The 26,885-nt window shown below is 36.4% G+C and overlaps 2 protein-coding genes across 7 annotated transcripts in view; one reads left to right on the forward strand and one right to left on the reverse strand.

Annotated features, from left to right (window-relative positions):
* PPWD1 (peptidylprolyl isomerase domain and WD repeat containing 1) overlaps positions 1 to 26,263 on the reverse strand; it is a 28,191-nt gene extending 1,928 nt beyond the window's left edge. Inside the window, exons 1-11 of one of the 3 annotated variants that reach the window (XM_032629076.1) lie at positions 26,044 to 26,248; positions 22,684 to 22,786; positions 21,264 to 21,356; positions 20,736 to 20,836; positions 20,475 to 20,595; positions 11,709 to 12,156; positions 7,541 to 7,731; positions 6,507 to 6,696; positions 3,566 to 3,747; positions 2,267 to 2,348; positions 769 to 951 (exon numbers count right to left, since the gene is read on the reverse strand). In XM_032629076.1, coding sequence (XP_032484967.1) covers positions 769 to 951; positions 2,267 to 2,348; positions 3,566 to 3,747; positions 6,507 to 6,696; positions 7,541 to 7,731; positions 11,709 to 12,156; positions 20,475 to 20,595; positions 20,736 to 20,836; positions 21,264 to 21,265 — 1,500 coding nt within the window. In that variant the 5' untranslated portion in view covers positions 21,266 to 21,356; positions 22,684 to 22,786; positions 26,044 to 26,248. Of the gene's footprint in view, positions 1 to 768; positions 952 to 2,266; positions 2,349 to 3,565; positions 3,748 to 6,506; positions 6,697 to 7,540; positions 7,732 to 11,708; positions 12,157 to 20,474; positions 20,596 to 20,735; positions 20,837 to 21,263; positions 21,357 to 22,683; positions 22,787 to 26,043 lie in introns of all 3 variants that reach the window. The other 2 variants (XM_032629075.1, XM_032629074.1) reach the window with 2 other exon arrangements.
* Positions 26,264 to 26,363: 100 nt separating this feature from the next.
* CENPK (centromere protein K) overlaps positions 26,364 to 26,885 on the forward strand; it is a 332,401-nt gene continuing 331,879 nt past the window's right edge. For all 4 annotated transcript variants that reach the window (XR_004349429.1, XM_032629021.1, XM_032629022.1 and 1 more), the window contains exon 1: positions 26,364 to 26,441. The gene's annotated coding sequence lies outside the window, so the exon portion shown is untranslated. The remainder of the gene's footprint in view (positions 26,442 to 26,885) is intronic.

Consider the following 26,885-nt stretch of genomic DNA (forward strand, 5'->3'; position numbering starts at 1 on the left):
AATTATGGCTAAGGCTTTAAAAGTTTTCTGCACGAATCTTACCCTGCACAAGAGGCAGTTTGGAATAGTTTAGGCAGCATGTGCTTTGGCATCAGAGAGATAGGAGCTCAAACTCTGGCTCTGCTACTTAACTTGACGTTTGTCAAGTTAATCAGGTCTCACTGTTTCCTCATCCGTTTTTTAAAACTGGGTATAGTGATGGTAGAAGTATTGTGAATATTACATGAGATCATGTGCCTGGCAGACAACAGTTATAAGTATTTTTCCTTTACTGCTCGGTGCCTACTTCTAAAAAATAAAATGTGTAATTTTTATAATTTTGTGGAACTGCATAGCAATAGAGCTAGATATTCTTACACTGTATTTCATTAAATCTACAATGTCATTGATTAAGGGCTGCATTCTGATTTCAGAGACATAAAAATGTGGAAAAAATATCTTAAAATTGGGAATTCTTACACTCTAATCCTCTCATTCTAAAGATGAGGAAATAAGTCCAGAGGTAAAATAATTTGTTTTGGATTGTCCAATTAAGAGTGGCAGAGTTGACTTAAACTGCAGTGTCCTGAATTACAAAAGTACTGTTTTACAAAGTAAAATCTGATTTGTTAGGTAATTTTACATTTTCTTCTCTAAATTGTTTTCATTTTTATATCCTGGCATATATAAATAATGTAGAGAATAATAAAGCTCTCTTTTCTACTAAATTCACTCTCTTAGATCAAAACCTATGAATCTTTGGCTTATAGACAATGCTGTTCTACTTACCGTTGGTACTACTGTTATGAAAAACTGGGATCCATTAGTATTCGAGCCAGCGTTGGCCATGCTGAGTGTATATGGTCTGTCATGTCGTAATGTTGAATGAAATTCATCTTCAAATTCTCCTCCCCATATGCTTTCTCCTCCCATACCAGTACCTGTTGGATCTCCTGTCTGAATCATGAAGCCCTTAACAGAAAGTAGATAAAATCACATTACACATGTTACATATATGTATGCTTTGGAGTCTTATGTTTGTCAAGAGTGCTTTGTAGTCAATAAAATCTTAACTTTATTAACAGTCATTCTATAAAGTGATTTTATTAAACTCTTATACTTTAATTTGGATGATATATTTCCATTGCTTAACTGCTACCTTATTTCAATGATGGAAACAAAAATGTAAAGGTCTTTCCATTAATAGATAGGTACTATCTTGTTCAGTAATCTAAAGCCAATTAGTAATTTAGATAAGTTTTAGGATCTTACATAATGTGTTAGGTCTTAACATAATTGCCCCGTTCTTCTCTCTTCCCTTTCCCTAAACACTGGATTTTCTGGTGAGTCACTTCACTAATTCCTTCAGAACCCTGAAATCTGATTTTTCCTTCTGGCGTTTCTCCTGCCATTTCTTTCTTTTTAAATTTTTTCTTTAAATTTATTTATTTATTTTTATTTTTGGCTGCCTTGGGTCGTTGTTGCTGCACCTGGGCTTTTTCTCTAGTTGCGGTGAGCAGGGGCTACTCTTTGTTGCGGTTTGCGAGCTTCTCACTGGGTGGCTTCTCTTGTTGTGGAGCACAGGCTCTAGGCACGCGGGCTTCAGTAGTTGTGGCACTTGGGCTCAGTAACTGTGGCTTGTGGGCTCTAGAGCGCAGGCTCAGTAGTTGTGGTGCACAGGCTTAGTTGCTTCGCGGCATGTGAGATCTTCCCAGAGCAGGGCTTGAACCCGTGTCCCCTGCATTGGCAGGCAGATTCTTAACCACTGCGCCACCAGGGAAGACCTCTCCTGACATTTCTGACCTGCCAGTAATCAAGAACTACATCACTGCTCCATCCATTTTATGGAATGCTGCTCAACAAAATCCTGGGCTGAGTTCATTCTGCTCGTCAGGTATTAATTAATGGTAGTTTTCACAGATAAAGTGGCAACATGGCTCTTCTATTATTTAATCTTATCTTCTAGATCCAGACCTTATCTAGCCACTAGGAACTGGTTACCTTGGCTGTTGGTCTTATCTCAGCAACATCCTTTATCATTATCTGACCCTTTGCTTTAACTGCTTTAATTGCTGCAGTGTTTCTAAAACGGTAACCATGCTATTATTCTTATCCTTGATTCTAGATCTGATTCATGACCATCCATTCTTCTTTTGACTTCCATAGTCCATTTTTCCTATTCCTAATAAACTGCTAAGTGTGAGAGAACAAGATTCCTTAGGTTTTAAACCTCTTGTTATGCAATAACATACTATTCCTTAAATCACATAAAATTTGCATAACTGACCTTAATTATGCGATGAAATGTATGTCCATTATAATAACCATTTCTGCTGTGAACACAGAAGTTTTCCACTGTCTTAGGGCACCTAGTAAGACATATATTAAAAACATGAAAATTAATTGGAGCACCTTATGACAGTTGTCTTTGTAGTTCAGCTTCCTAATGGTGTTTTCAGAATCTTCTGACTGTTTCAGAAGGACAGTCTTTTTTTCATAATTTCTTCTGATCTCAGGACAAGCAAGAGTTGACAGGGCATATAAGCAGTAGCCTATTCTTACAGTTTAATATACTATCTTTAGATCATGACTGCTTATTATATTTGAGTTTGACAGTATTTAGATACCAAAGTCATTGAGGAGTTTTAAAAAAAAAACAACCATAACACCTTAACCCACTGCACATAGTGGGTTAAGTTCCTGGAAAAGGTAATTTTCTTATTAAAAAAATGATATAGTATGGTGATATTTCCTGACCAATGACTAATTCACTGATATGACAGCTACTAAATTTAATAAACTTTAAATGACAATCACACATTCAGATACACTTTCTAAATAATATTCACTAATCTCATGAGATGATTTAATACAGTACTTTATCATGTAATAGCTCCTAAGGCTGGGAATGGCAGAGGGAATCAGGAGAATCTGTACCAAGCACATCAGGGAATAGGCTTAATGGATGCATGGGTTCTGAATGCTTAAAATGAGATGGTCCAGGAGTCTAGAACTGCCTAGTTTTTTGTTCAATGCCATGATATGGTAAAACACTGGACATAAAACATTCATATCCAAAATAACTAAGTACTTTTAAGTCAAGGCATTGTAAAAGATGTCATCTTTTGGATCAAGGATAGCCAGCCATACTGTATCGTATTTAGTATTGTATGTTCATTCTGCAAACTTTTCAAACATCAGGAAGGAAAAATAATTATCCTCCCCTTAAAGATGTGCTTTGAGAGGAAAGCCAGTTATAACAAGTGACCCACAAAACCTATAGTTGGAATGTGTAGTTGATGGTGGTAATATATATTTATCACTTTACAGTTACATTCATAGCTACGATATTCTGTCCTTATAATAATAAACCCGTGAAGTATGTATATTGAAGTATGTGTATATATTTATAAAATTTTCCCATTTCCTAGCTTAACAGTTATCAGAAAGCTCAGGAAAGATGCTCTAACATTTCAATTCTTCTAAATTCCTTAAGTCAAAATAGCAAGAATTTTAAGTTGCATAGTTTCTTCAAATATACACATTTACACTGGTGTTTATTTACGACAACAAAAACAGTACATACTCAACAGGAAAAAGTTTGATGTGAATGTCTCCCATGCTCGTGTGGATAATGGCACTATCTGACACTCGTTTAGGTCCCTCAGCTTGAGTAGCTGCCATGACTTCTTCTTTAGAAGGTTTCTCATTAAAAACATCTCGGTCAGAATCTGCACTTTTTGTATCTTCTGGTTCTCGTTTAGTAAACTCAAGGAGGAAAATAAAAAGTGAGTAAATGAATAAATTTTTCATCTGGTTAAAATTTACGAACAAGAAAATTTCATTTCTAATGAAGTATTTGAGGAAACTAAGAATTCACATCAGAATAAATGCTTATTTCAGGAATCACTTCCTATCACAGGATGTGTAAGGCAGCTAAATTATTTCTACACTTGTCTAATATGAAAATTAATATGACAAAGATGTATGATTTCAAATGGAATTTAATTTTTTTGGTGGAAATTTTTATGGGTACCCATTTAACAAGATGCAGTTTTATTTGAGGTAGCTCTCTGCTTCTGCCTTCTAGTATGTCCTACCTAACCTGCAACTTATTGCTTACTTTTCTCTATTTAGATTGCCTGAGTTTGAATTCCAGCTCTGCCACTTAACTAGTTATGTGACTTTGGGGAAGTAAATTGATTACTTTCATTTCCTCATTCATAAATGGGGATAATAATAAAAACTACCTCAAAATGACACCTGATATGAAGATTAAATGAAGGGATGTAAGGTGCTTAGAAAACAGTGCCTAACATATAGAAGGCACTATATACATATTAATAATTGTTATTTCTATGAGTAGGACCTTGTGCTGGTAGGATGAGGATTCAAAGATGAATCAGTAATGGATCGTGATCTTTTTTTTTTTTTTTTGGTCAGAGCCCATCTGATCTATCTAAACTCTGAAGCTTGGAAGAAAGCATTACATTTTGAGTGAAGTTGTAGAAATCTCAGGATCCTCAGGGTCTACGGAGAATTGAGAAAAATCTTTCAGTTGTTGAAATTCTGGACTTCTCAAGGCCTGTTTCTTTTATTTGACTCTCAATAAGCAGAAATTTTTCCCCCAAGAAAGTTCTATTGGATGTCAACTAAGTTCCAGGAAGGTAAAGCTAGTGCCCAGGCCCTGTCTTGCCTAATGTCATTCCTTGATCTACTTGGATCAATTCCAAATAAAGGAACAACTAAGCTAGGATGTTACTGCCTTAACATATTATTTTCCAGTTATCAAAGGAATGGCATGTCTGTTGTACTATTTAATTATGTGAATTTAAAGTTATCTTGATTTAGTTCACATGTGGAACTATTAAAGTTCAAATTCTATAAAATTTTACTTTTATTTCATGATAGTGGATTTGAAAAAAGGGATACGAAATTTGTGTATATGTTTACCATTTTAGGTTTGCTTAAGAATATGTACATCTAATAAAAAAATTCATGAAAATGTTAGCAGTATAAATACACAGTGAGTGACTTAACATTTTGTTTTTCTATTTCTTCAAAGTTTCCAAGGAACATGTGTGGTTTAATCAACATAAGCATGAACTCTGAGGAAAGATTAAGAAAGAAAATTTGTTGAAGTTTTTAAATAAAGTGGATGGAAAATTAGTATATGTGTTTTTAGTGTATATCAAGAATTATCTTTTATGATTTATTTTTACCTTCAAAACAGTTAAATTACAGGTAAAAACAAGAAAAATTATTTTCCTTTAACATATATTAAGGAATCTTTAACAATGACTTTGAAAGTTATAAGCAAAATTCTCATCTTAAAAGAATATACCCATTTTAGGCTAAAAGCTTGGTTGGAGGAGATAAACTACTATTCCTACATTTACCAAATGCTGGTAGCCTTCATAGCATCACAGCTGCTTCTAATGTGTCAGATGAACAAATGAGTATACTATAATGGGCCAGATACTTTACCAAACTCTGTGGAGTTTGATATGTGAAGAAAACATAGTGCCCTGTAATTATGGATTTTATATTATCTTGAGGAAGAGAGGATACTGTCAGAGACACCCCCCCCACCACCAAAAATCAGCAAATTATTCCAAAAAGTGTGACACATTACACAAGCAGGCACACCTAATCCAGACTTAATGTCAAGAGAAGGCTTCCAAGCTGAGACCTGAAGTATGAGTAGGAACTGGGGAGAGGTGTGTGGCTGGTAGAAGAAATAACCTGTGCAAACACCTACCAGTAAAAAGAACACTCAAATCTTGTAAATGGGATCAAGTTCAGTATGGTCAGTATAGCAAATGAACTAAAAATGAAGAAAGATAAACTAGGAGGGCAGCTGATATAGATAGCTGGGGAGTTATTAAAGGATTTTAGGCAAAGAAATAATCACATTTGGGTCTTAGAAAGTCTCTGACTGATTGTGAAGGATAGAATGCAAGCACAGAAGTGTCTACACTTCAGATTTTTCTGTTTGAACAATCAGAACAGTGCTACTCCTAGATAGCTTAGTAGTTTGATTTTGAGCCCAATCTTAGTTAACACTGCAAAGTACTTTCAGTTCTCCAGAAAAAAAAAAATCCCTCAGGAATGTACAATTCCAAGGTAGCATCATTACAATGGAATCAAAAGGTAAAAATATGTACGTAGAGAAGGAGGTGTGCAAGTTATGTTCAAGAGTAAAAGGTGAAAAATACTAAAACAAGAATTTTTAAAACTCCACAGCAAAAACTATCATAGCCACTTACTATCATCTTAGCACAAATCGTTGTAGAAGCCAGGTTGAAAAATGTTCAAAACAGGATGTAAAACAGTACAGAAATACTTAAAATCAAACCCTAGTTAAAAATTCTACAATATTAATGTTATAAGATGGTATTCTGGCTGTTTAGAAAGTCTGCTATTATTGCCAACATTTTCTTCAGTTGAAAGCACAAGCTAAAAAAATAAAACTCCAACTAAACTGGAAGAAACAATAAAGTCTATCTCCTAGTACTTCCACATACCATATAAAATCTATTCTTTTTGAAAGATGTACAGACTATTGTTGGGTCAGCTTGAATATTCTGAAGAACAGGGTTTTCAGAAGCTTTCATTTCTATAGTAGTTGCAGCACGATGTTTTTTGGCTATTCCCTGGAATAACGCCAATTGCATCACTCTAATATTTTCTTGCTTGCCTAAGATCCGCACACACCTGGAAAACACAACAATATTTTATTCAACAAAATTATCAGGATTAACTCCAGTTATAACAACTTTACAGATAAAAGCTAGGAATCAACTATATCCTTTATCTTTGGACAAAATAACTAGTGAAAGGTTTTTAAAGTGTTTTTCTACCTCTCCTTCTCCCCCAAAAAAGTTATTTTAAATTGGTAGCTATCTATAATTTTCAGATTAAAACAATAACAATCATTCAGTCATACAGTTTTAACCTATCCCTATCATTTTAATCTTTCTGCAAGTCTTCAAAGATTTTGTATTGCCAAGAACTACAATATAAATTTGTTTATATGTGAGAATGTATAGCACAAGATTTTTTTCCTTTATATATACTTTAAGTTCTTTTCATTTACATTCTGTGATAGTATCTGATTATAGCAATTTTGTTCTAAGACCAAATGGGCTGTTTGCACAAAAGGCTTTTTGTGGTTTCATACATTTTAACTTCTGATTTTATGTCTAGCAGGATGTAATGCTGAATTCTGTGGTTAAAATATTTGGCAACATTTAACATGAACCAGGCTAATTTAAATCAATAAGCAAAAGACAGACTGAAACTTGTTAAAAAAAAAAAAATTGAAACTATGCATATCTTCCTTCCATTTCTTTTACAAACATGAGTGGAAACTTTTTACATAAGATTATAAACAACCAAAAGACCACAGAAAAATCCAGTCAAAACATTTGGTTAAGCTTAGACATTTGGGACCATTCCACTTGTCTTAGGACAAACAAAACTCCCATTGTTTCCCAAAAGGAGGAAGTGGTCCCTTAAAAGTACATTTTTAAAAAGCATAAATTATATTAAAGCTTACCGGTTTGTTTCTACATTTATAACTTTAATGCCCAGCATTGTTCCATAGAGTACAAAGTGTCCGGTTTCATCAAAAACTATATTAATTAATCTTACTGCATCCACCTTCTCCAATTCACGTTCTACAGCCATGCGTCGGCCAAATTCCATGTCTGGTAGCTGTTGCCTCATCTGCTGCAGTTCAGTAAACATCTAGGAAACAAACCATTTATTAACAAAAAATGTTACATGATAAAGGGAAAGAGAATTTAAATAAAAGCAGAGTATACATTAAGAGCCACTAACAGTTTATGTACTTACATATCTTCTTAAGGAGTATTCTAAACACTTGAAGCAGGAAATCAAAAGATGTTAGTAAGTTCAATCATAAAAAATAGTATTTAGGGCTTCCCTGGTGGCGCAGTGGTTGAGAGTCCGCCTGCCGATGCAGGGGACACGGGTTCGTGCCCCGGTCTGGGAAGATCCCACATGCCGCGGAGCGGCTGGGCCCGTGAGCCATGGCCGCTGAGCCTGCGCGTCCGGAGCCTGTCCTCCGCAACGGGAGAGGCCACAACAGTGAGAGGCCCGCGTAACGCATAAAAAAAAAAAAAAAAAAAAAAATAGTATTTATACTAACTGGTTCTTCTAATAAAAAAATAAAAGAGTAAACATAACTACTGCTTTCTCTGCAGAAACAATATATCTGCTGCATTTTATAAGCCACAGACTAACACTTTCCAATAGAAATATAATGCAAACCACATATATAATTTAAAATTTTTTAGTAGCTACATTAAACAAAGTAAAAATAAACAGATAAAATTAATCTTAATTTTTATTCAACCCAATATATCTAAAATATTATCAGATGATTTAAATTTAAGTAATAAAAAGTATAAAAAAGCAAAATAAAGGTATTAAAACATTAAGCAGTATTTAAAAATTGAGATATATTCTTTTTTTCTTATATTGTCTTTGAAGTCCAGTGTGTATTTTATACTCAGTCCAGCTCAATTTGGACCAGTCACATACCAAGTGTTCAACAGCCATATGTGGTTAGTGGCTATGAAACTGGACAGTGCAGCTATGGACCGTGAGGTCCTTGTACAAGGATCATGGGCCTGCCATATAACAAGCACTCCATTTTTGTTGAATGAATGAACTCTTTTATTATTTCACTAATTTATAACAATTTCATAGTTCAGAAAATGTTTCAAGTTATTTTGGAGCACCATTACAGTTAATTATCATTAGGAATATGTGGTTTAGGATAGACGAATATTTTTATGAGTGCCCTTTATTTTGGACATTTGGTTTACTTTTCTTTAGATATTTAATACACAGCTTTCAAGATGGAGGTCACATCTCAATTACTATGTACTATCACACTACCAGCCTCCCCAAAGATGTGATCTTTACAGTTTTCTAGATATTTAGGGCATCAAACTGCAGAAATCAAAAGTAGCTCTCTATTGCAGATGAAAAGAAGTCAGGCTTATGTCCCATCTACTTCTTTTTTTCATGCTTGCATTAACGAAATATCCAGTTTTTCTAGATATGGAAAGAACAACATACATAACTCCAAAAATGTAAAGGAGGTATGTGTTAGGGAACAAGATGAGGCCAAGTTCTTAAAGAATAGCTAAAAAGCTTGGTCATTAGGGTTTCTTGTCTCCAGTCTCTGAGACTGATATATTGCTTTACTCATTTGCCAGAAATAGCCTAGATGCCAGACTACATTTTTGTAGTGTGGGACCCTTGATTATTTTTGCTAGAGAGAAGATTCATTTTCAAGACTTAAAGTCTGTACATGGCCATCTGCCCATATATATGTATTTAATAAATTTAATCCAACCTTTTAAGCACATCAGTATCTTTTTTTTTATAGTATTCTAGCTTTAATAATTGGACCTCTGTAATACACAACTGCATGGCCATATGTAGTGCTCCTGATTAATAAAATACCAGAAGATACAACTTCATACCATCTAATTAAATTTGTCTATTAAACCAGGGCTCTAACTAGTTAGAAGCTCCCTCCCTTAACATGGGACTATGAGATTCTAGTCATTAACCAGTCATTAGCATTGTACATAATTTAATTGGCATTTGCCTTTTTTTTTTTTCCAAACTCTCTCATTCTGAATTTCAACTTCTATCATACACTTTGCTACTGACCTTCTCGTATTACCTCAGTCCTATAATTTCAACAAATGTTAAAGACAACAGTGAAGAAATAGTGGATTGAACATCTCAGAGTATATGTGTTAAGAGATTTATATCCAGAGAATAGATTTTAAGTATTTCTTTTCTTAAGGAATCTGGGAAGAGCCATAAGTTGTAAAGAGTTTTAAAATTGTATTTAAGTTGAAACCAATATGTAGTCACCAGCCACCATCAAAGAAGAAAATATCACAAGGAAAGGTTTCTCCTTCTCCTAAAAGCATAATGGAAAGCTATATTCTTCCAATAAGAAAATGAGTTATGAGGATGATTTGATTAGCAAACAAATCTTCCCTTTTGTCTGGACTCATATTCCTTCAGGCAGATGATCAACCCAACTTATTACTACTTGCCACCAAACAAGAGTATCACTAATAAGGGTCATAACATTTTTGAAGCACTTAATTCAGGGAATCTAATGTAAACTGGTGACTACCAAGATTGTAGAATTGACACTGTCATACAGTAAACATTATCACTACAAAGGTTCAACCCACAGCCTTTCAAGAGGATTCAACATACCATTAGCAGTTAGAGAACCACACGATGGAAACACGTGATGAGACTCAAATATCCACAAAAAGCAATTACCTTAGCATGGATAAAAACTCTTATTCTACAACTACATGCTCTAATAAATTCTTTTTTTTTTTTTTTCTGTTTTATTGGCCACACTGCGCAGCATGCAGGATCTTAGTTCCCCAACCAGGGATCGAACCCACGCTGCCTGCAGTGGAAGTGCGGTGTCTTAACCACTGGACCGCCAGGGACGTCCCAATAAATTCTTGTTAGCAGTGATAGTGTGTCAAGTATTGTTCTTAATGCTGGAAATGCAATCATAAGCAAAACAGATACAGGACCATAAATCACACACAGTTTAGTTTACTGGGGGCTGATACAAATTAATCATATAATAAGACCAAATATTCTAAAAGAAAATAAACAGTGATACAAGAACCACATAAAAAAAAAAAGTCTGAGACTCTAAGCACAGTGGAAGATTACCAGGGAAAATGACTCTTCAAGATTTGAAGGATGAGTTCAATAGGTAATAGGAGGAATGGGGAGAGGGGTCACTCCATACATGAGGGACAGCATATGCAAAGGCCCTGTGGTGGAAGACATAGTCAAGAACTGAAAGAAGGCCTGACTGGCTAGAGTAAGAGGTAGTAGAGGTAGGTTAAAGGCACAATATGGCAGGCCGCGATTTGGTCTTGATCCTAAGAACAACAGGTAGTCACTAAGAGATTCAAAGTATGACAAGATCAGATATGTGCTTTGAAAACATTCCTTTGGGTGTAGCATGGATAACAGATTAGGAGGAAGCCAGAATGGATGCAGGGAGTAGTCTAGGCAATAGGCCAGGCAAAAGATCATGAGCTAGGGTAGTGACAGCTGTGCTAAAAGAAGTGTATGTAAAGTATATGCAGAAAGTAAAATTAACAGGACTCATGATGAATTAAATAGAGCAGTAAGGAAAAACAGGTAAAGATGACTCAGATTCTGGCTTGTGCAAGCAGATGGATATTTGCGCCATTCATGAAGACAGCAAAAATAAATAAATGAAATAAAAGGATAGGACCAGGTCTGTTTATAATAGAAAGCTGGAAAAATAAATTTGGAAGTAGTCATACAGACAGACAGGAGTGTAGAGTGAGAAGAGAAGGGGGCCTAGCATGGGTTTTGAGGATCTCAAAAGCAGGAACTTGCAAACAAGACAAAACTGAAAAGACACATAAGTATAAGAAAAACTGGCTCAGAATTTATCATATCATAAACCTAGGGAAAGGAGTTTTGAAGAGCAACAATGCAAGACAGCAGACAGTTGAATAATATCTTTAATGTGCTAAGAGAAAATGATCATCAATCTAAATGTCCATATCCAGAAAAAAAATCTTTTAAGAAATAGCACAAAATAAAGACGTTTTCACAAAAGTAAAATCTGATTAAATTTATATGGCACTTACACTTAGTGATTCATCGAAGACTCTCATAAGTTTTCCAGTTAAAAATCTGAAAATTCTAACCTTTCTATCAGAACCAATAGTAGCTATTTTCTTCCCATCAGGTGAAAAACATATGCTGGTTGGATAAGCCTTGCACTTGGCAAATTCATATAAATCTGTGTCAGTTTTATATTCCCAGTTCACATTTTTGGGGAATTTATATTCATGAAGAGGACCGGTCCAGTATTCAATCATTCCAGATTTGTCAGAAGACACTATTGCTTTGTAAACTGGGTTTAGCCGTATCTGAGTAAGAGGTGATGTATGGAGTTTGTCAAAAATATGTAGTGGCTGGTTATCTCCTCGACCGTCATAAATGAAAATTTTTCCTGTACTCTTCTCAGAAGCAGCAACTGAAGATATGGCATCCCCTGGGCAATAGATCCACTCACACTGTCCAGGAAAATAGCTAAAATAGTAAAGAATTGAGGGGGAAGAAAAGAGGTCAATACAAGAAGTAAGCATCCTTCCTCATTCTCATCACCAAAAAATGTCCTGGCCAGTGATTTACTTGTTTTGGATTCTTTGCTCAGAAGTAGCAGATAGAGACACAGAATGGGGAAGAATAAGAATAGCTACTGATTTTTCTCTTTCTGACTTCATCAATGCAATGATAATAACTTCTGAGGATTTATCAAACCACAAGAAGAGAACTGCATACAGCAGATTATTTACAAGGAAACCTGAACAGACGTGGGCCTTAAAATACTCCAGAGCATTGTTTTTTGGATCTTTGTCTATGTCTCCTCTCCATCTATGTATAACTTACTTTTAAAGGTTAGCATGTAACAGTATACCTTCAAATATATCTTCAAAAACAGTATATCTTTTATCTTCATAAAACAGTATACCTTCAAAATATATCTTCAAATATTTAAGATAAAAAATTTTAGTTATGACTATGCTCAACAGAAAAACATTCTGATATCACACTCTCGTGATCAGTAGCTTGATCTTACAACTATGAGCTTTGAACATGCTACCTGATAAAGTGTAAAACAACTGGACAATTTCATCAACATACAAAACTTATATATTCAATTGTGTGTTGTCTCCTTCAAAATAGTCAGTCTGAGAAGTTACACAGTTATTCCAATGATTGAGATAGTGCTCAAAACCTTTTAAGGACTCTTAGAATTTCTATCAAAGCTTAAAAAATATAGGCATACCTTGGAGATATTGCAGGTTTGGTTCCAGACCACTGCAATAAAGTGAAAACTGCAATAAAGCAAGTCACATGGATATTTTGGTTTCCCAGGGCATATAAAAGTTTATGTTTACACTACCTGTAGTCTATTAAGTGTGCAATCGCACTAGGTCTAAAAATATAAATATATATATACATGGATATACGTACCTTAATTAAAAAATATTTTATTGACTCCCTCTTGCGAGAGCACCAGATTCACAACTACCTGCTGAGAAATCAATGACAGGAAGACACTGGAACTCACCAAAAAAGATACCCCACATCCAAAGACAAAGGAGAAGCCACAATGAGATGGTAAGAGGGGCACAATCACAGTAAAATCAAATCCCATAACTGCTGGATGGGTGACTCACAAACTGGAGTACACTTATACCACAGAAGTCCACCCAATGGAGTGAAGGTTCTGAGCCCCACGTCAGGCTTCCCAACCTGGGGATCTGGCAACAGGAGGAGGAATTCCTGGAGAATCAGACTTTGAAGGCTAGTGGGATTTGATTGCAGGACTTCGACAGGACTGGGGTAAACAGACTGCACTCTTGGAGGACACACACAAAGCAGTGTGTGCATGGGGACCCAGGAGCAGTGACCCCATAGGAGACTGAACCAGACCTACCTACTAGTGTTGGAGGGTGTCCTGCAGAGGCGGAAGATGGCTGTGTCTCACCATGAGGACAAGGACACAGGCCGCAGAAGTTCTGGGAAGTACTCATTGGCACAAGCCCTCCCAGAGTCTGCCACTGGCCTCACCAAAGAGCCCTGGTAGGCTCCAGTGTTGGGTCTCCTCAGGCCAAACAACCAACAGGGAGGGAACCCAGCCCCACCCAGCAGCAGAAAAAACAGATTAAAGTTTTGCTGAGCTCTGCCCACCACAGCAACAGCCAGCTCTACCCACCACCACAGTCCCTCCCATCAGGAAACTTGTACAAGCCGCTTAGATAGCCTCATCCACCAGAGGGCAGACAGCAGAAGCAAGAAGAACTACAATCCTGCAGCCTGTGAAACAAACACCACATTCACAGAAAGATAGACAAGATGAAAAGGCAGAGGGCTATGTACCAGATGAAGGAACAAGATAAAATCGCAGAAAAACAACTAAAGGAAGTGGAGATAGGCAACCTTCCAGAAGAATTCAGAATAATGATAGTGAAGATGATCCAGGACCTCGGAAAAAGAATGGAAGCAAAGATCAAGAAGGTGCAAGAAATGTTTAACAAAGACCTAGAAGAATTAAAGAACAAACACCTAGAAGAATTAAAGAACAAACAAACAGAGATGAACAATACAATAACTGAAATGAAAAATACACTGGAAGGAATCAATAGCAGAATAACTGAGGCAGAAGAACAGATAAGTGACCTGGAACAGAGTGGTGGAATTCACTGCTGCAACAGAATAAAGAAAAAAGAATGCAAAGAAATGAAGACAGCCTGAGAAACCTCTGGGACAACATTAAATGTAACATTTATATTATAGGGGTCCCAGAAGGAGAAGTGAGAGAGAAAGGACCTGAGAAAATATTTGAAGAGATTATAGTTGAAAACTTCCCTAACATGGGAAATGAAATAGCCACCTAAGTCCAGGAAGCACAGGGAGTGCCAGGCAGGATAAACCCAAGGAGAAACATGCCGAGACACACAGTAATCAAATTGGCAAAAATTAAAGACAAAGAAAAATTATTGAATGCAACAAGGGAAAAATGACAAATAACATACAAGTGAGTTCCCATAATGTTAACAGCTGATTTCCCAGCAGAAACTCTACAAGCCAGAAGGGAGTGGCATGACATTTTAAAGTGATGAAAGGGAAGAACCTACAACCAAGATTACTCTACCCTGCAAGGATCTCATTCAGATTCGATGGAGAAATCAAAAGCTAAGAGAATTCAGCACCACCAAACCAGCTCTACAACAAATGCTCAAGGAACTTCTCTAAGTGGGAAACACAAGAGAAGAAAAGGACCTACAAAAACAAACCCATAACAATTAAGAAAACGGGAATAGGAACATACATATTGATAATTACCTTAAACATGAATGGATTAAATACTCCAACCAAAAGACACAGGCTCGCTGAATGGATACAAAAACAAGACCCATATATATGCTGTCTACAAGAGACCCACTTCAGACCTAGGGACACATACAGACTGAAAGTGAGGAGATGGAAAAAGATATTCCATGCAAATGTAAATCAAAAGAAAGCTGGAGTAGCAATACTCATATCAGATAAAACAGAGTTTAAAAGTAATGAATGTTACAAGAGACAATGAAGGACACTACATAATGATCAAGGGATCAATCCAAGAAGAAGATATCACAATTATAAATATATATGCACCCAACATAGGAGCACCTTAATACATAAGGCAAAACTGCTAACAGCTATAAAAGAGGAAATTGACAGTAACACAATAATAGTGGGGGACTTTAACACCTCACTTACACCAGTGGACAGATCATCCAAACAGAAAATTAATAAGGAGACACAAGCTTTAAATGACACAAAAGAGCAGACAGATTTAATTTATAGGACATTCCATCCAAAAACAGCAGATTACACTTTCTTCTCAATCGCGCATGGAACATTCTCCAGGATAGATCACATCTTGGGTCACAAATCAAGCCTCAGTAAATTTAAGAAAACTGAAATCATATCAAGCATCTTTTCTGACCACAACACTATGAGATTAGAAATCAATTACAGGGAAAAAACATAAAAAACACAAACATGTGGAGGGTAAACAATATGCTATGAAACATCCAGGAGATCACTGAAGAAATCAAAGAGGAAATCAAAAAAGTACCTAGAGACAAATGACAACAAAAACATGACAATCCAAAGCCTATGGGATGCAGCAAAAGCAGTTCTAAGAGGGAAGTTTATAGCAATACAAGCCTACCTCAAGGAACAAGAAAAATCTCAAATAAACAATCTAACCTTTCACCTAAGGGAACTATAGAAAGAAGAACAAACAAAACCCAAAGTTAGCAGAAGATCAGAGCAGAAATAAATGAAATAGAAACAAAACAATAGCAAAGATCAACAAAACTAAAATTTGGTTCTTTGAGAAGATAAACAAAATTGATAAACCATTAGCCAGACTCATCAAGAGGGAGAGGACTCAAATCAATAAAATTAGAAAACAAAAAGGAGAAGTTACAACAGACACTGCAGAAATACAAAGCATCATAAGAGACTACTACAAGCAACACTATGCCAATAAAATGGACAACCTGGAAGGAATGGACAAATTCTTAGAAAGGTATAACCTTTCAAGACTGAAACAAGAAGAAATAGAAAATATCAACAGACCAATCACAATAATGAAATTGAAACTGTGATTAAAAATCTTCCAACAAATAAAAGTCCAGGACCAGATGGATTCACAGGTGAATTCTATCAAACATAGAGAGAAGAGCTAACACCCATCCTTCTCAAACTGTTCCAAAAAATTGCTGAGGAAGAAATGCTCCCAAACTCACTCTATGAGGCCACCATCACCCTGATACCAAAACCAGACAAAGATACTACTAAAAAAGAAAATTACAGACCAATATCACTGATGAATACAGATGCAAAAATCCTCAACAAAATACTAGCAAACACAATCCAACAACACATTAAAAGGATGATACACCATGATCAAGTGGGATTTATCCCAGGGATGCAAGGATTCTTTAATATACACAAATCAATCCATGTGATACACCACATTAACAAACTGAAGAATAAAAACCATATGATCATCTCAATAGATGCAGAAAAAGCTTTGGACAAAATTCAACACCCATTTATGACAAAAACTCTCCAGAAAGTGGGCATAGAGGGAACCTACCTCAGCATAATAAAGCCCATATATGACAAACCTACAGCAAACATCATTGTCAATGGTGAAAAACTGAAAGCATTTCCTCTAAGATCAGGAACAAGACAAGGATGTCCACTCTCGCCACTATTATTCAACAGAGTTTTGGAAGTCCTAGCCATGGCAATCAGAGAAGAAAAAGAAATAAAAGGAATACAAATTGGAAAAAAGAAGTAAAACTGTCACTGTTTGCAGATGACATACTATACATAGAGAATCCTAAAGATGCCACCAGAAAACTACTAGAGCTAATCAATGAATTTGGTAAAGTTGCAGGATACAAAATTAATGCACAGAAATCTCTTGCATTCCTATACACCAATGATGAAAAATCTGAAGGAGACGTTAAGGAAACACTCCCGTTTACCAGTGCAGAAAAAAACAATAAATACCTAGGAATAAACCTAGCTAGGGAGACAAAAGACCTGTATGCAGAAAACTATAAGACACTGATGAAAGAAATTAAAGATGATACAAACAGATGCAGAGATATACCATGTCCTTGGATTGCAAGAATCAATATTGTGAAAATTACTATACTACCCAAAGCAATCTACAGATTCAATGCAATCCCTAGCAAATTATCAATGGCATTTTTTACAGAGCTAGAACAAAAAAATCTTAAAACGTGTATGGAGACACAGAAGACCCCAAATAGCCAGAGCAGTCTTGAGGGAACAAAACTGAGCTGGAGGAATCAGACTCCCGGACTTCAGACTATACTACAAAGCTACAGTTATCAAGATAGTATCGTACTGGCACAAAAACAGAAATATAGATCAATGGAACAGGATAGAAAGCCCAGAGATAAACCCACGCACCTATGGTCAGCTAATCTACGACAAAGTAGGCAAGGATATACAATGGAGAAAAGACAGTGTCTTCAATAAGTGGTGCTGGGAAAACTGGACAGCTACATCTAAAGGAATGAAATTAGAACACTCCCTAGCACCATACACAAAAATAAACTCAAAATGGATTAGAGACCTAAATGTAAGACTGGACATTATAAAACTCTTAGAGGAAAACACAGGAAGAACACTCTTTGACATAAATCACAGCAAGACCTTTTTTGACCCACCTCCTAGAGAAATGGAAATAAAAACAAAAATAAACAAATGGGACCTAATGAAATTTAAAAGCTTTTCCACAGCAAAGGAAACTACAAACAAGACGAAAAGGCAACCCTAAGAATGGGATAAAATATTTGCAAATGAATCAACGGACAAACGATTAATCCCCCAAATATATAAACAGTTCATGCAGCTCAATATTAAAAAAGCAAACAACCCAATCCAAAAATCCAAAGAAGACATACAGATGGCCAAGAAGCACATGAAAAGCTGCTCAACATCACTAATTATTAGAGAAATGCAAATCAAAACTACAATGAGGTATCACCTCACACCAGTTAGAATGGGCATCATCAGAAAATCTACAAACAACAAATGCTGCAGAGGGTGTGGAGAAAAGGGAACCCTCTTGCACTGTTGGTGGGAATGTAAATTGATACAGCCACTATGGAGAACAGTATGGAGTTTCCTTAAAAAACTAAAAATAGAATTACCATATTACCCAGCAATCCCAGTACTGGGCATATACCCAGAGAAAACCATAATTCAAAAAGACACATGCACCCCAATGTTCACTGCAGTGCTATTTATAATAGCTAGGTCATGGAAGCAACCTAAGTGTCCATGAACAGATGAATGGATAAAGAAGATGTCGTATATATACACAATGGAATATTATTCAGCCATAAAAAGGAACGAAATTGGGTCATTTGCAGAGATGTGGATGGATCTAGAGACTGTCATACAGAGTCAAGTAAGGCAGAAAGAGAAAAACAAATATCGTATATTAACACTATATGTGGAACCTAGAAAAATGGTACAGATGAACCAGTTTGCAGGGCAGAAATTGAGACACATATGTAGAGAACAAACGTATAGACACCAAGGGGGGAAAGTGATGGGGGGAGGGGAGAGGGTGGTGGTGTGATGAATTGGGAGATTGGGATTGACATATCTACACTAATATGTATAAAATGGATAACTAGTAAGAACCTGCTGTATAAAAAAATAAAAATTCAAAAATTCAAAATAAAATATTTTATTGCTAAAAATAATGCTAATTGTCATCTGAGCCTTCAGCAAGTCATAATCTTTTTGGAATAGTAACATCAGAGATCACTGATCACCGTAACAAATACAAAAATAATGAAAAAGTTGGAATATTATATGAGAATTTCCAAAATGTGAAATAATGACACAAACTGAGCAAATGCTTTTGGGAAAATGGTGAGTATAGACTTGTTCATGCAGGGTTGCCACAAACTTCTATTTGCCCAAAATCCCACAGTATCTGTGAAGCACAATAAAACAAGATATGCCTGGTTCTCTTTCAATATCCTCAAAGGGGGCAAATGTTCAACATTTATGAATAGATTTGATTTTTTTTTTGTTTTTTTTTTGCGGTACGCGGGCCTCTCACTGTTGTGGCCTCTCCCGTTGCGGAGCACAGGCTCCAGACGCACAGGCTCAGTGGCCATGGCCGACGGGCCCAGCCACCCTGCAGCATGTGGGATCTTCCCGGACCGGGGCACGAACCCGTTTCCCCTGCATCGGCAGGCGGACTCTCCACCGCTGCGCCACCAGGGAAGCCCCAGATTTGATTTTTAAAATAGCTAAAGTCTGAGGGAAACAATGCTGGGGAATAAGACACATGATCAATAGATATTTCTATTTGTAGTCAAAAAATAAGTTCTGACCACAAATAATTAGACTGATTTCCTTCAGTGTCTCATAAACTGATTTTGAAGGAAATTCCAAAGAATTCCTGCTACATACTGAATTGTGTAATTCCAATCCCCTACTCCTCCAATTCATATGGTGAAGCCCATATCTCCAAAGTGACTGTATCTGGAGAAAGGGTTTTAAAGAGGTAATTAAGGTTAAATGAGGTCATAAAGGTGGGGCCCTAATCCCACAGGCCTGTGGCCTTCTAAGAAGTGGAAGAGTAAAATATTCCCCACTCTTTCCCCTGTCCCTAATGAGGACAAAGTATGAAACCTGGAAGAGAGTCCTCATCAAAACCACATCCTGCTGGAATCTTGATTTTGGACTTTCCAGGCTCCGAAACTGTGAGAAAATAAACTTCTGTTGCTTAAGCTACCGAGGGTATGGTCTTTTGTTTAATCTCATTACTGTACAGTCTAAACACATAGTTTGGATGTCAATATACTTCAAAGTTAAAATAACCAACAACTCCAAAATTGTGCATAAGCCTTATAGAAACACAGTGCCATATTACTGAAATAAGCATAACAAGGAAGTTAATTCTACGTACCAGTAAATTAGACACGATGGATACTCATTAATTTATTAAGTAGTGTCAAATGGATATAATGAATCCTTGTTGTGGCACTGTTGCGACATTTCTGCTGTAATTAATGACAAAAACCACAGCAGGAGCCCCCAAACAGCATCATAACAAGGATTCATAATATTTAATTTTCCCAAGTAAAATCAAAAGTCACATTTTTTAATGGAATGATAATATATTCTGTTTAGAAATACCTATGGAACAGGGAAGTTTAGTTCAAGAATTCTTCCACTAAGTTAAAGAAATATATACTTTAAAACAGACTCACCCAAGCTTCAGCATATTGATCATGTCAAAGTTCACTACATCAAACACCTTCATTGCTTTATCATCACCCACGGAACAGAACAATGCTCCCTCAGAGCTAATTGCAATACTCTCAATAACTCCTATTTAAATAAATCAAATTAAAACATTCTAGTAAACACCAATGAAATGGACATAATTGAAAGAAAAAAATATTTTAAAAGGAACTTTAATCGGTACAGTTTAAAAGAGAGCCAAAAAAAAAAAAAAGTGAAATTCTTACCTAGGTGACTGCGAAAATGTTTAACAAATTCAATCCCCTCTTCTACTTTTTTCCAGAATTTAACATGTCCATCATGACTGGCAGTAATAATAAAGTCTGTCCTGCATATATAAAATTGTAGAAGTTAATTTCTAAAACAGATCTATGAATCACTTAGTACTCCCAAAGCAATCATTCACTGAGAATCTTGGACTCTTAAATAACAGGTTAAAAGAAAAAACCCTTCCTTTATGCAGACCACTATATCACTATACTAGGGTAGACAGAACATTGCAAAATTTGATGCTCTTTTTTGGATATCATAACAGCTTCTGCTGCACTAATTTTAAATCCAAGAACTAGGATAGGAATTGAGCTAGAACTTGACATTAAAAAAAAAAAAGAAAAAGAAAAAGAAAAATCTCACCAGGAATCACTATATCTTAGGGTCCTTTAATGCTAAAATTACCCTATAGGCAGTCTTTTCACAGGGAAAATGTACTATCTTTCAGAAGTTGATAAATAATTAAATTCCAACATACTACTTACATATACAGCAAAATTCAATGTAAGTTTGTTTCAGATACTATCCAAGGTATTTTGGTTGTTTAAGTATCAAAATCTTGTACAGTATAGCCTCCTCTGTCAGGTATATAAAAATAGAAACCATTTGTTGAAACCTAGTGTATGTCAAGTACTCTACATACATTATCTTAGTTACAACTACCTTTACAGCAACTCTGTTAGGGTGAATATTTTTTACCACCTTTTTAAAAATTAGGAAATAGTTTTACAATGTTAAATGTATTTGTCACAGGTCCATAGCTGGAGAGCAGCATTCAATATTGGGTCTGCCTAACTTCAAAATCTAGGTTTCTATAAAATCTTCAAAAATCTTTCTATTACACCCTGCTACTTAGGTTAAACAAAGAAACTTGGAGTGATAGAATGCTAGTCCTATATGCAGCTTTATACACTGACAACTTTGGACTAGGAAAAAAGAGTTAATATTTGGATAAAATTATCCCATAAATGAAATATAAAGATATTTAATTTAAATCTTTAACTGTCTCCAAGAGATCAAGAATAGACTGATCCAAAGAGCAACAACTCATCTTCTTCTTTCCATGCTCACTGCCAATATCATCCCAGCCACCATCATATCTCATCTAGGTTTCTGTATTAGCTTCCTAACTGCTTTCTCTGTATCCATTCTTGCTCTATTTGAATCCATTTATCTCACCACAGCCAGAGTGATCTTTAAAAAAAAATATATATATATATACACACACACATATATATATGGTGTTACTCTCCCAATCAGGTTCAAATTCCATATAAGAAATAGAAAACCTCTGGGGTTTAGTCCTTGCCTTTTTCCTCCAGCCTCATCTGCCATTTAACCCCTCTAAACCTGCTTCCTTTTCTGTAAAATGTAGATGATACTACCTTATAAGATTGTTAAGATAAATGAAACAATTTATGAAAAAGCCTTGGCACTGTACCTGGACATAATATGCACTCAACAAAGAGCAGACTATTACTATTATTATTATTATCCTTCTACAAATCCCTATTCAGCTATTTTGAAGGTCCTGTGACAGTTCCAGAATGTCTTAGATCTCATCATTTTCCCCATTAGTACTGAAGAGGCAGCTACCAATTACTCCCATCTTAACTAATAGACTCTTCTTCATGGAAGCTCAGATACTACCTGGATCATCCCCTTTTGGCATTTATCTCCAAAAGACGTACACAAACTAGGGAATTTTGTCTTAGAGAATGCATTCCTTGTATGATATAGGAAAGACCATGTAGGTCTTTATTTAACATAAACTATTACAAAACCTATGGAATGAAATAGAAATCCTTAATATCCTAAAGCTACTTCTACAAATCCATCTCAAAACTGAAGCATTTTAAAAAAGGATAAAGTTCTTAGAAAAATATTAAGATGTGATAGACTTACTTGGTGCACACCACATGGGTGATAACATCTCTATGCATGTAACTGCGCTCATACATGGATGCACTGGGGAGATTATCAAGATAGACTCTTTCAAACTCTAGAACTAAGGAAAAAAAAGGAAAGAATTGTTGTAAAGCAGAAACTAACACACCATTGTAAAGCAATTATACCCCAATAAAGATGTTTTAAAAAAAAAAAAAAAAAAAAAAGGAAAGAAAAATATTTTTTAACAACTGGAATGCTATTTTGTATTTTCTTCTAGATTTTAATTTCTCTCAATTCGCGTATAATGAAAGAAAAATCCAGTGTCAGTTATGTCAGTTGTAACTTATTTCACAGTACTGAATAGCACCATTATTTAGTCGGTCATAACAGGTTTTCAAGTACTATATAGACACTTAACTGTTCCCAGAACTTAAGAACTGAGTGGTTCTGGCTTAATATAAAGGTTCCATTAAAAACCAAAAATCTTAAAGTTTCATGAAAATATCACTACCATATTTCTAACCATGTAGATCCAATTATTAGTGCTCATTTAAATAAGTAATAAGAGGCCAGTGACAATCTAGAATGTCTCAGTTTATCTTGAAGGCAATGATCCTCTTTGAAGTCACTGATACTAGGTTTGAAACAGGTAAACACGATAAATGCTTAGATTTTTGGAGCTGAGAAAATCCTAGAGAATATCCAGTTGAGTGCTTCTCAAACCTTTCCCAAGGGCGAAACATTTTTAAGAGTGGTAATCTGAGGAAATATTTCATTATAGGAGCTATGAAAATTTTTACTAGTAAAAAATGCCATTATACTTGTAACCAACAAAACAATCAATGATGGCCAAACATGCCTATAAAAAGTTCCTAAATTAAGCATGACTGTTCCTAAATTAGGCATGGTTTTTCGTAACTACTATATAGCAGACTCAAATTTTTGTCCAACAAATTACTTTTCCCTTCATTTTTAGTAACAGAACCCCTGTTTTTATATGGGAGTATTGACATCCAGCCACAAGATCTTTCTCACCATCTCTGCAATTAGGTGTGACCAAATGCCAATGAGATAAAAGTGAAAGTGTTGTGCAAAAGTCAAGAAGTCTCCTTGAAGAGTTGTGCCCTTCTTCCCTTATTCAGTCCTACAGCTGGGAACTGGGAGATAAGCACTGTTAATTCTAACAAACACTAAGGACAAAGATGAGGTCCATACCCTAGTGATGTTTGGGCATGAAGTTGGAAAGAACCTAGGTCCCCTTGGAGCCTCCACACCAATCCTAGATTGTCTACTTTAGGACTTTTATCTTTTTAATGTTACTGTCATATTGAAGTTTTCTGTAATATGCAGCTAAATTTAATCCCATCTGATGCATATTCCTTTTGCTGTTTGTTAGTTCACTTGTTGAACAGATATTTATTGAAAACAAACTAGGTTCCAAGAGACACGGACATAAAGCAGAATTAACACATAGTTCCTGTCCTTGAGAAACCATCAGTTTAATTAAAGGTAATGCCATATCATTTATAGTGTCTTTCTGAAAATGTGTACAAAAGTCCCATGTCCAAAGAACATGTTACAGGGGATGGTTCCATTTCTAGAAAGTTTTAAACCCCTGTCCTTTTAGATAAAATCTTCAATGATATTTTTCTAACATTTCATACATGTTTTTAAATTTCAACTTTTTCTTCAAACTGAACACACTACTGACTGGCTTAAATAGAATGAACATCTAATTGTCTCAATTGTATCGAGTTTATAAGCTTTTTGTCTCCTAATGCTAATATCAGCACTTTGATATTTTTGGATTTTTCCATTCCCTCCGCTCATTTCCACAAAAAAAGGACATGAGATCTAGTGCAAGAAAATAATTACGAGCATAAACATTATAATATTCAGTCATTCAATACTTATTGAGTATCTGCTATATGCAAAGCACTGTACCAAGCACTGGAGCAAAACAGGCATGTTCTTTGCTCTTATATGTTTACAGTCTTAACAGTGAAGAGAAACATTAATCAGACAATCACATGAATAAATATACAATTAAAAATGTAGCAAGTGTAATGAGGAAACAATTGCTACGGAAACATTTAACAGAAAGACTTAGTAGTAAAAAAAAGGTAATGCACTTTAAGGGTGTTAATGTACAATGTTCAAAAAAATAGCTTCTTCAAAATTCGGATACATAAAATTTGAAGGCTACCTATAAATTCAGTGTGATAAACACACCTCAGATTTATGATCAATGTGCTTTAGAAACCTAGCCCAGACTGGAAGAAGTCACAGGTTTCCCAGAGGAGGTGATAGCTGAGCTGAGTGTTAAAGGTTGAACAATAGTAGGTTATGTGAAACGGGTGAGGGAAATTATTCCAGGTAGAGACACCATGACAGTGACGCAGGCATTCACAGGAGAAAAAGGGCATGCCCAATTCTCAAGTGTTTTAGTATGGCTGGATCACAGAGTAAGAAGGAACTACAAGGGTTTGGTAGAGGGAAGTAATGGAAATGCGCTGAGGGAGGTAAGGAGAAATCATATCAAGAAGGACCTTGTATGCTATGTTAGGGAGTTTGGACTTTGTTTTGAAAATAATGAGAAATCACTTAAAATTTTTAAGTAGGAAGAGTAATAAAGATTTGAACTTTCAGAAAGATAACATTTTAATGGTCTTATACGTTTAAGGAAAAAATTTCAAAGAACTTGAAAAATAAGTAAATTTAATCTGTCCCTTTCACCACTGCCCCCCCCCCGCCCTTTTCTGGACCACCCTTTTTAGTTGATAAAATTTTGTCACTAATCCACGTTAGTGGAAAAATGCTTCAGGCCATGGTATCTCACGAGTATGGTTTGAAAACCACAGACCTTGGTTTTTAGATGAAAGATTTGTGATCCAGGAAATTTATGTAACTATATCAGAAAACTCATTAGTGGAAGAGTCAGCATTGAAATTATCTTTACCTATTCTTTACCACTCTAAATAGGCACCGCCTGCCCCGGCGGCCCAACACACTACACCACTCTTGAACTGAAAACCTTAAATAGAACCAGTATTCTTATCCACATTTGCTAAACGGGGTTAAAAATTCCAACCTCATACGGCTGCTGTACGGATTAAATGAGGCGCCAAACACGTAAGTACCGGCATAAATTAGCTTTATCATCCATTGTAACAAATCAGAGATTAATTGTGTTAGATATTATCAAAAAGACGGTTTACTCAAACCAAATAACTATTTCGGGTGTAAAGAACGGCCAGAAGTTAAGACGACCCTCTGTTCCGAGGGCACAAATCCTCCGTTTTGGGGTCTGGCTTGAACTCTCCTACTCGGGGGACACAGCATTCCAACCTGCCCTGTGCCTATCTCTGTAGCTACCTTTCCTCTTCTTGACCAGCGTTGCCTCTACAGGTAAGGGCCCAACCCAGCGCTCTTCATTTTCTTCTTCGTTCTCTTGGGCCACAGCCACTACCAGCTCTCCCTCGCCGAGTTTCCTTTTTTCAGGTTCCTCCGTGTCCCGGCGCCTTCTCCTTCTCAACTGTGACTCGCTACCACCTTCGGCCGCCATGTTGCCCGAATCGTCAGAAAAGGCGCGACACCCACAAGCTCTGCTACCAATCCCGAAGCAGCGGCGCGGCCTGTTTGTCAGCGGCAGAGCAAGTTCCGGGATTGGCTGGGAGCAGAACCAATCAGAAATCAGCGCGCGCGAGTCCTCGGCCGCAGAGCTGCGTCTCCGGTAGGCTGAGACGACCTGAAGTCTGGGGCTCTGCGTGGTGGTAAGCGATGCGCCGGGGAGAGCGCCATAACAGTTGAAACTTGCTCCGGGGTTGGCAACTCTCAGGATATGGAGCTGCAGCCCCAGTGGTGGGACCCTTACCTCCGAGGAACTGAATACCTAACGTCTAGCCAGGCCTTGAGTCCCGTTCTTTTCCGGCTCTAGAATCCCACCTGTTAGGACAGAAAGACACAGGGGTGGGGAATTGAAAGAATTGGTTAACTTGCGGGCTTCCCTTCAGGTGCTCCAAACATGTCTTTTTTCCTGAGCTTCTTGTTTCTTTCACGCAGTCTCTGAAAAAGGTAGTGAGCGCTTGTTACTGTGGGGCGTGGGGCGTAGTGGGTGGGGAGGGGTGGGGCAGAAAACCAGTCATGGCTGGTAACCTAAGTGGCCCAGGCAGGACCATTCACCCTTCTGCCTTCATTCTGGTCTAGGTTTCCATCTC

The sequence above is a fragment of the Phocoena sinus genome, chromosome 3, assembly GCF_008692025.1.
Source record: "Phocoena sinus isolate mPhoSin1 chromosome 3, mPhoSin1.pri, whole genome shotgun sequence".
In the NCBI taxonomy this organism is placed as follows: Eukaryota; Metazoa; Chordata; class Mammalia; order Artiodactyla; family Phocoenidae; genus Phocoena; species Phocoena sinus.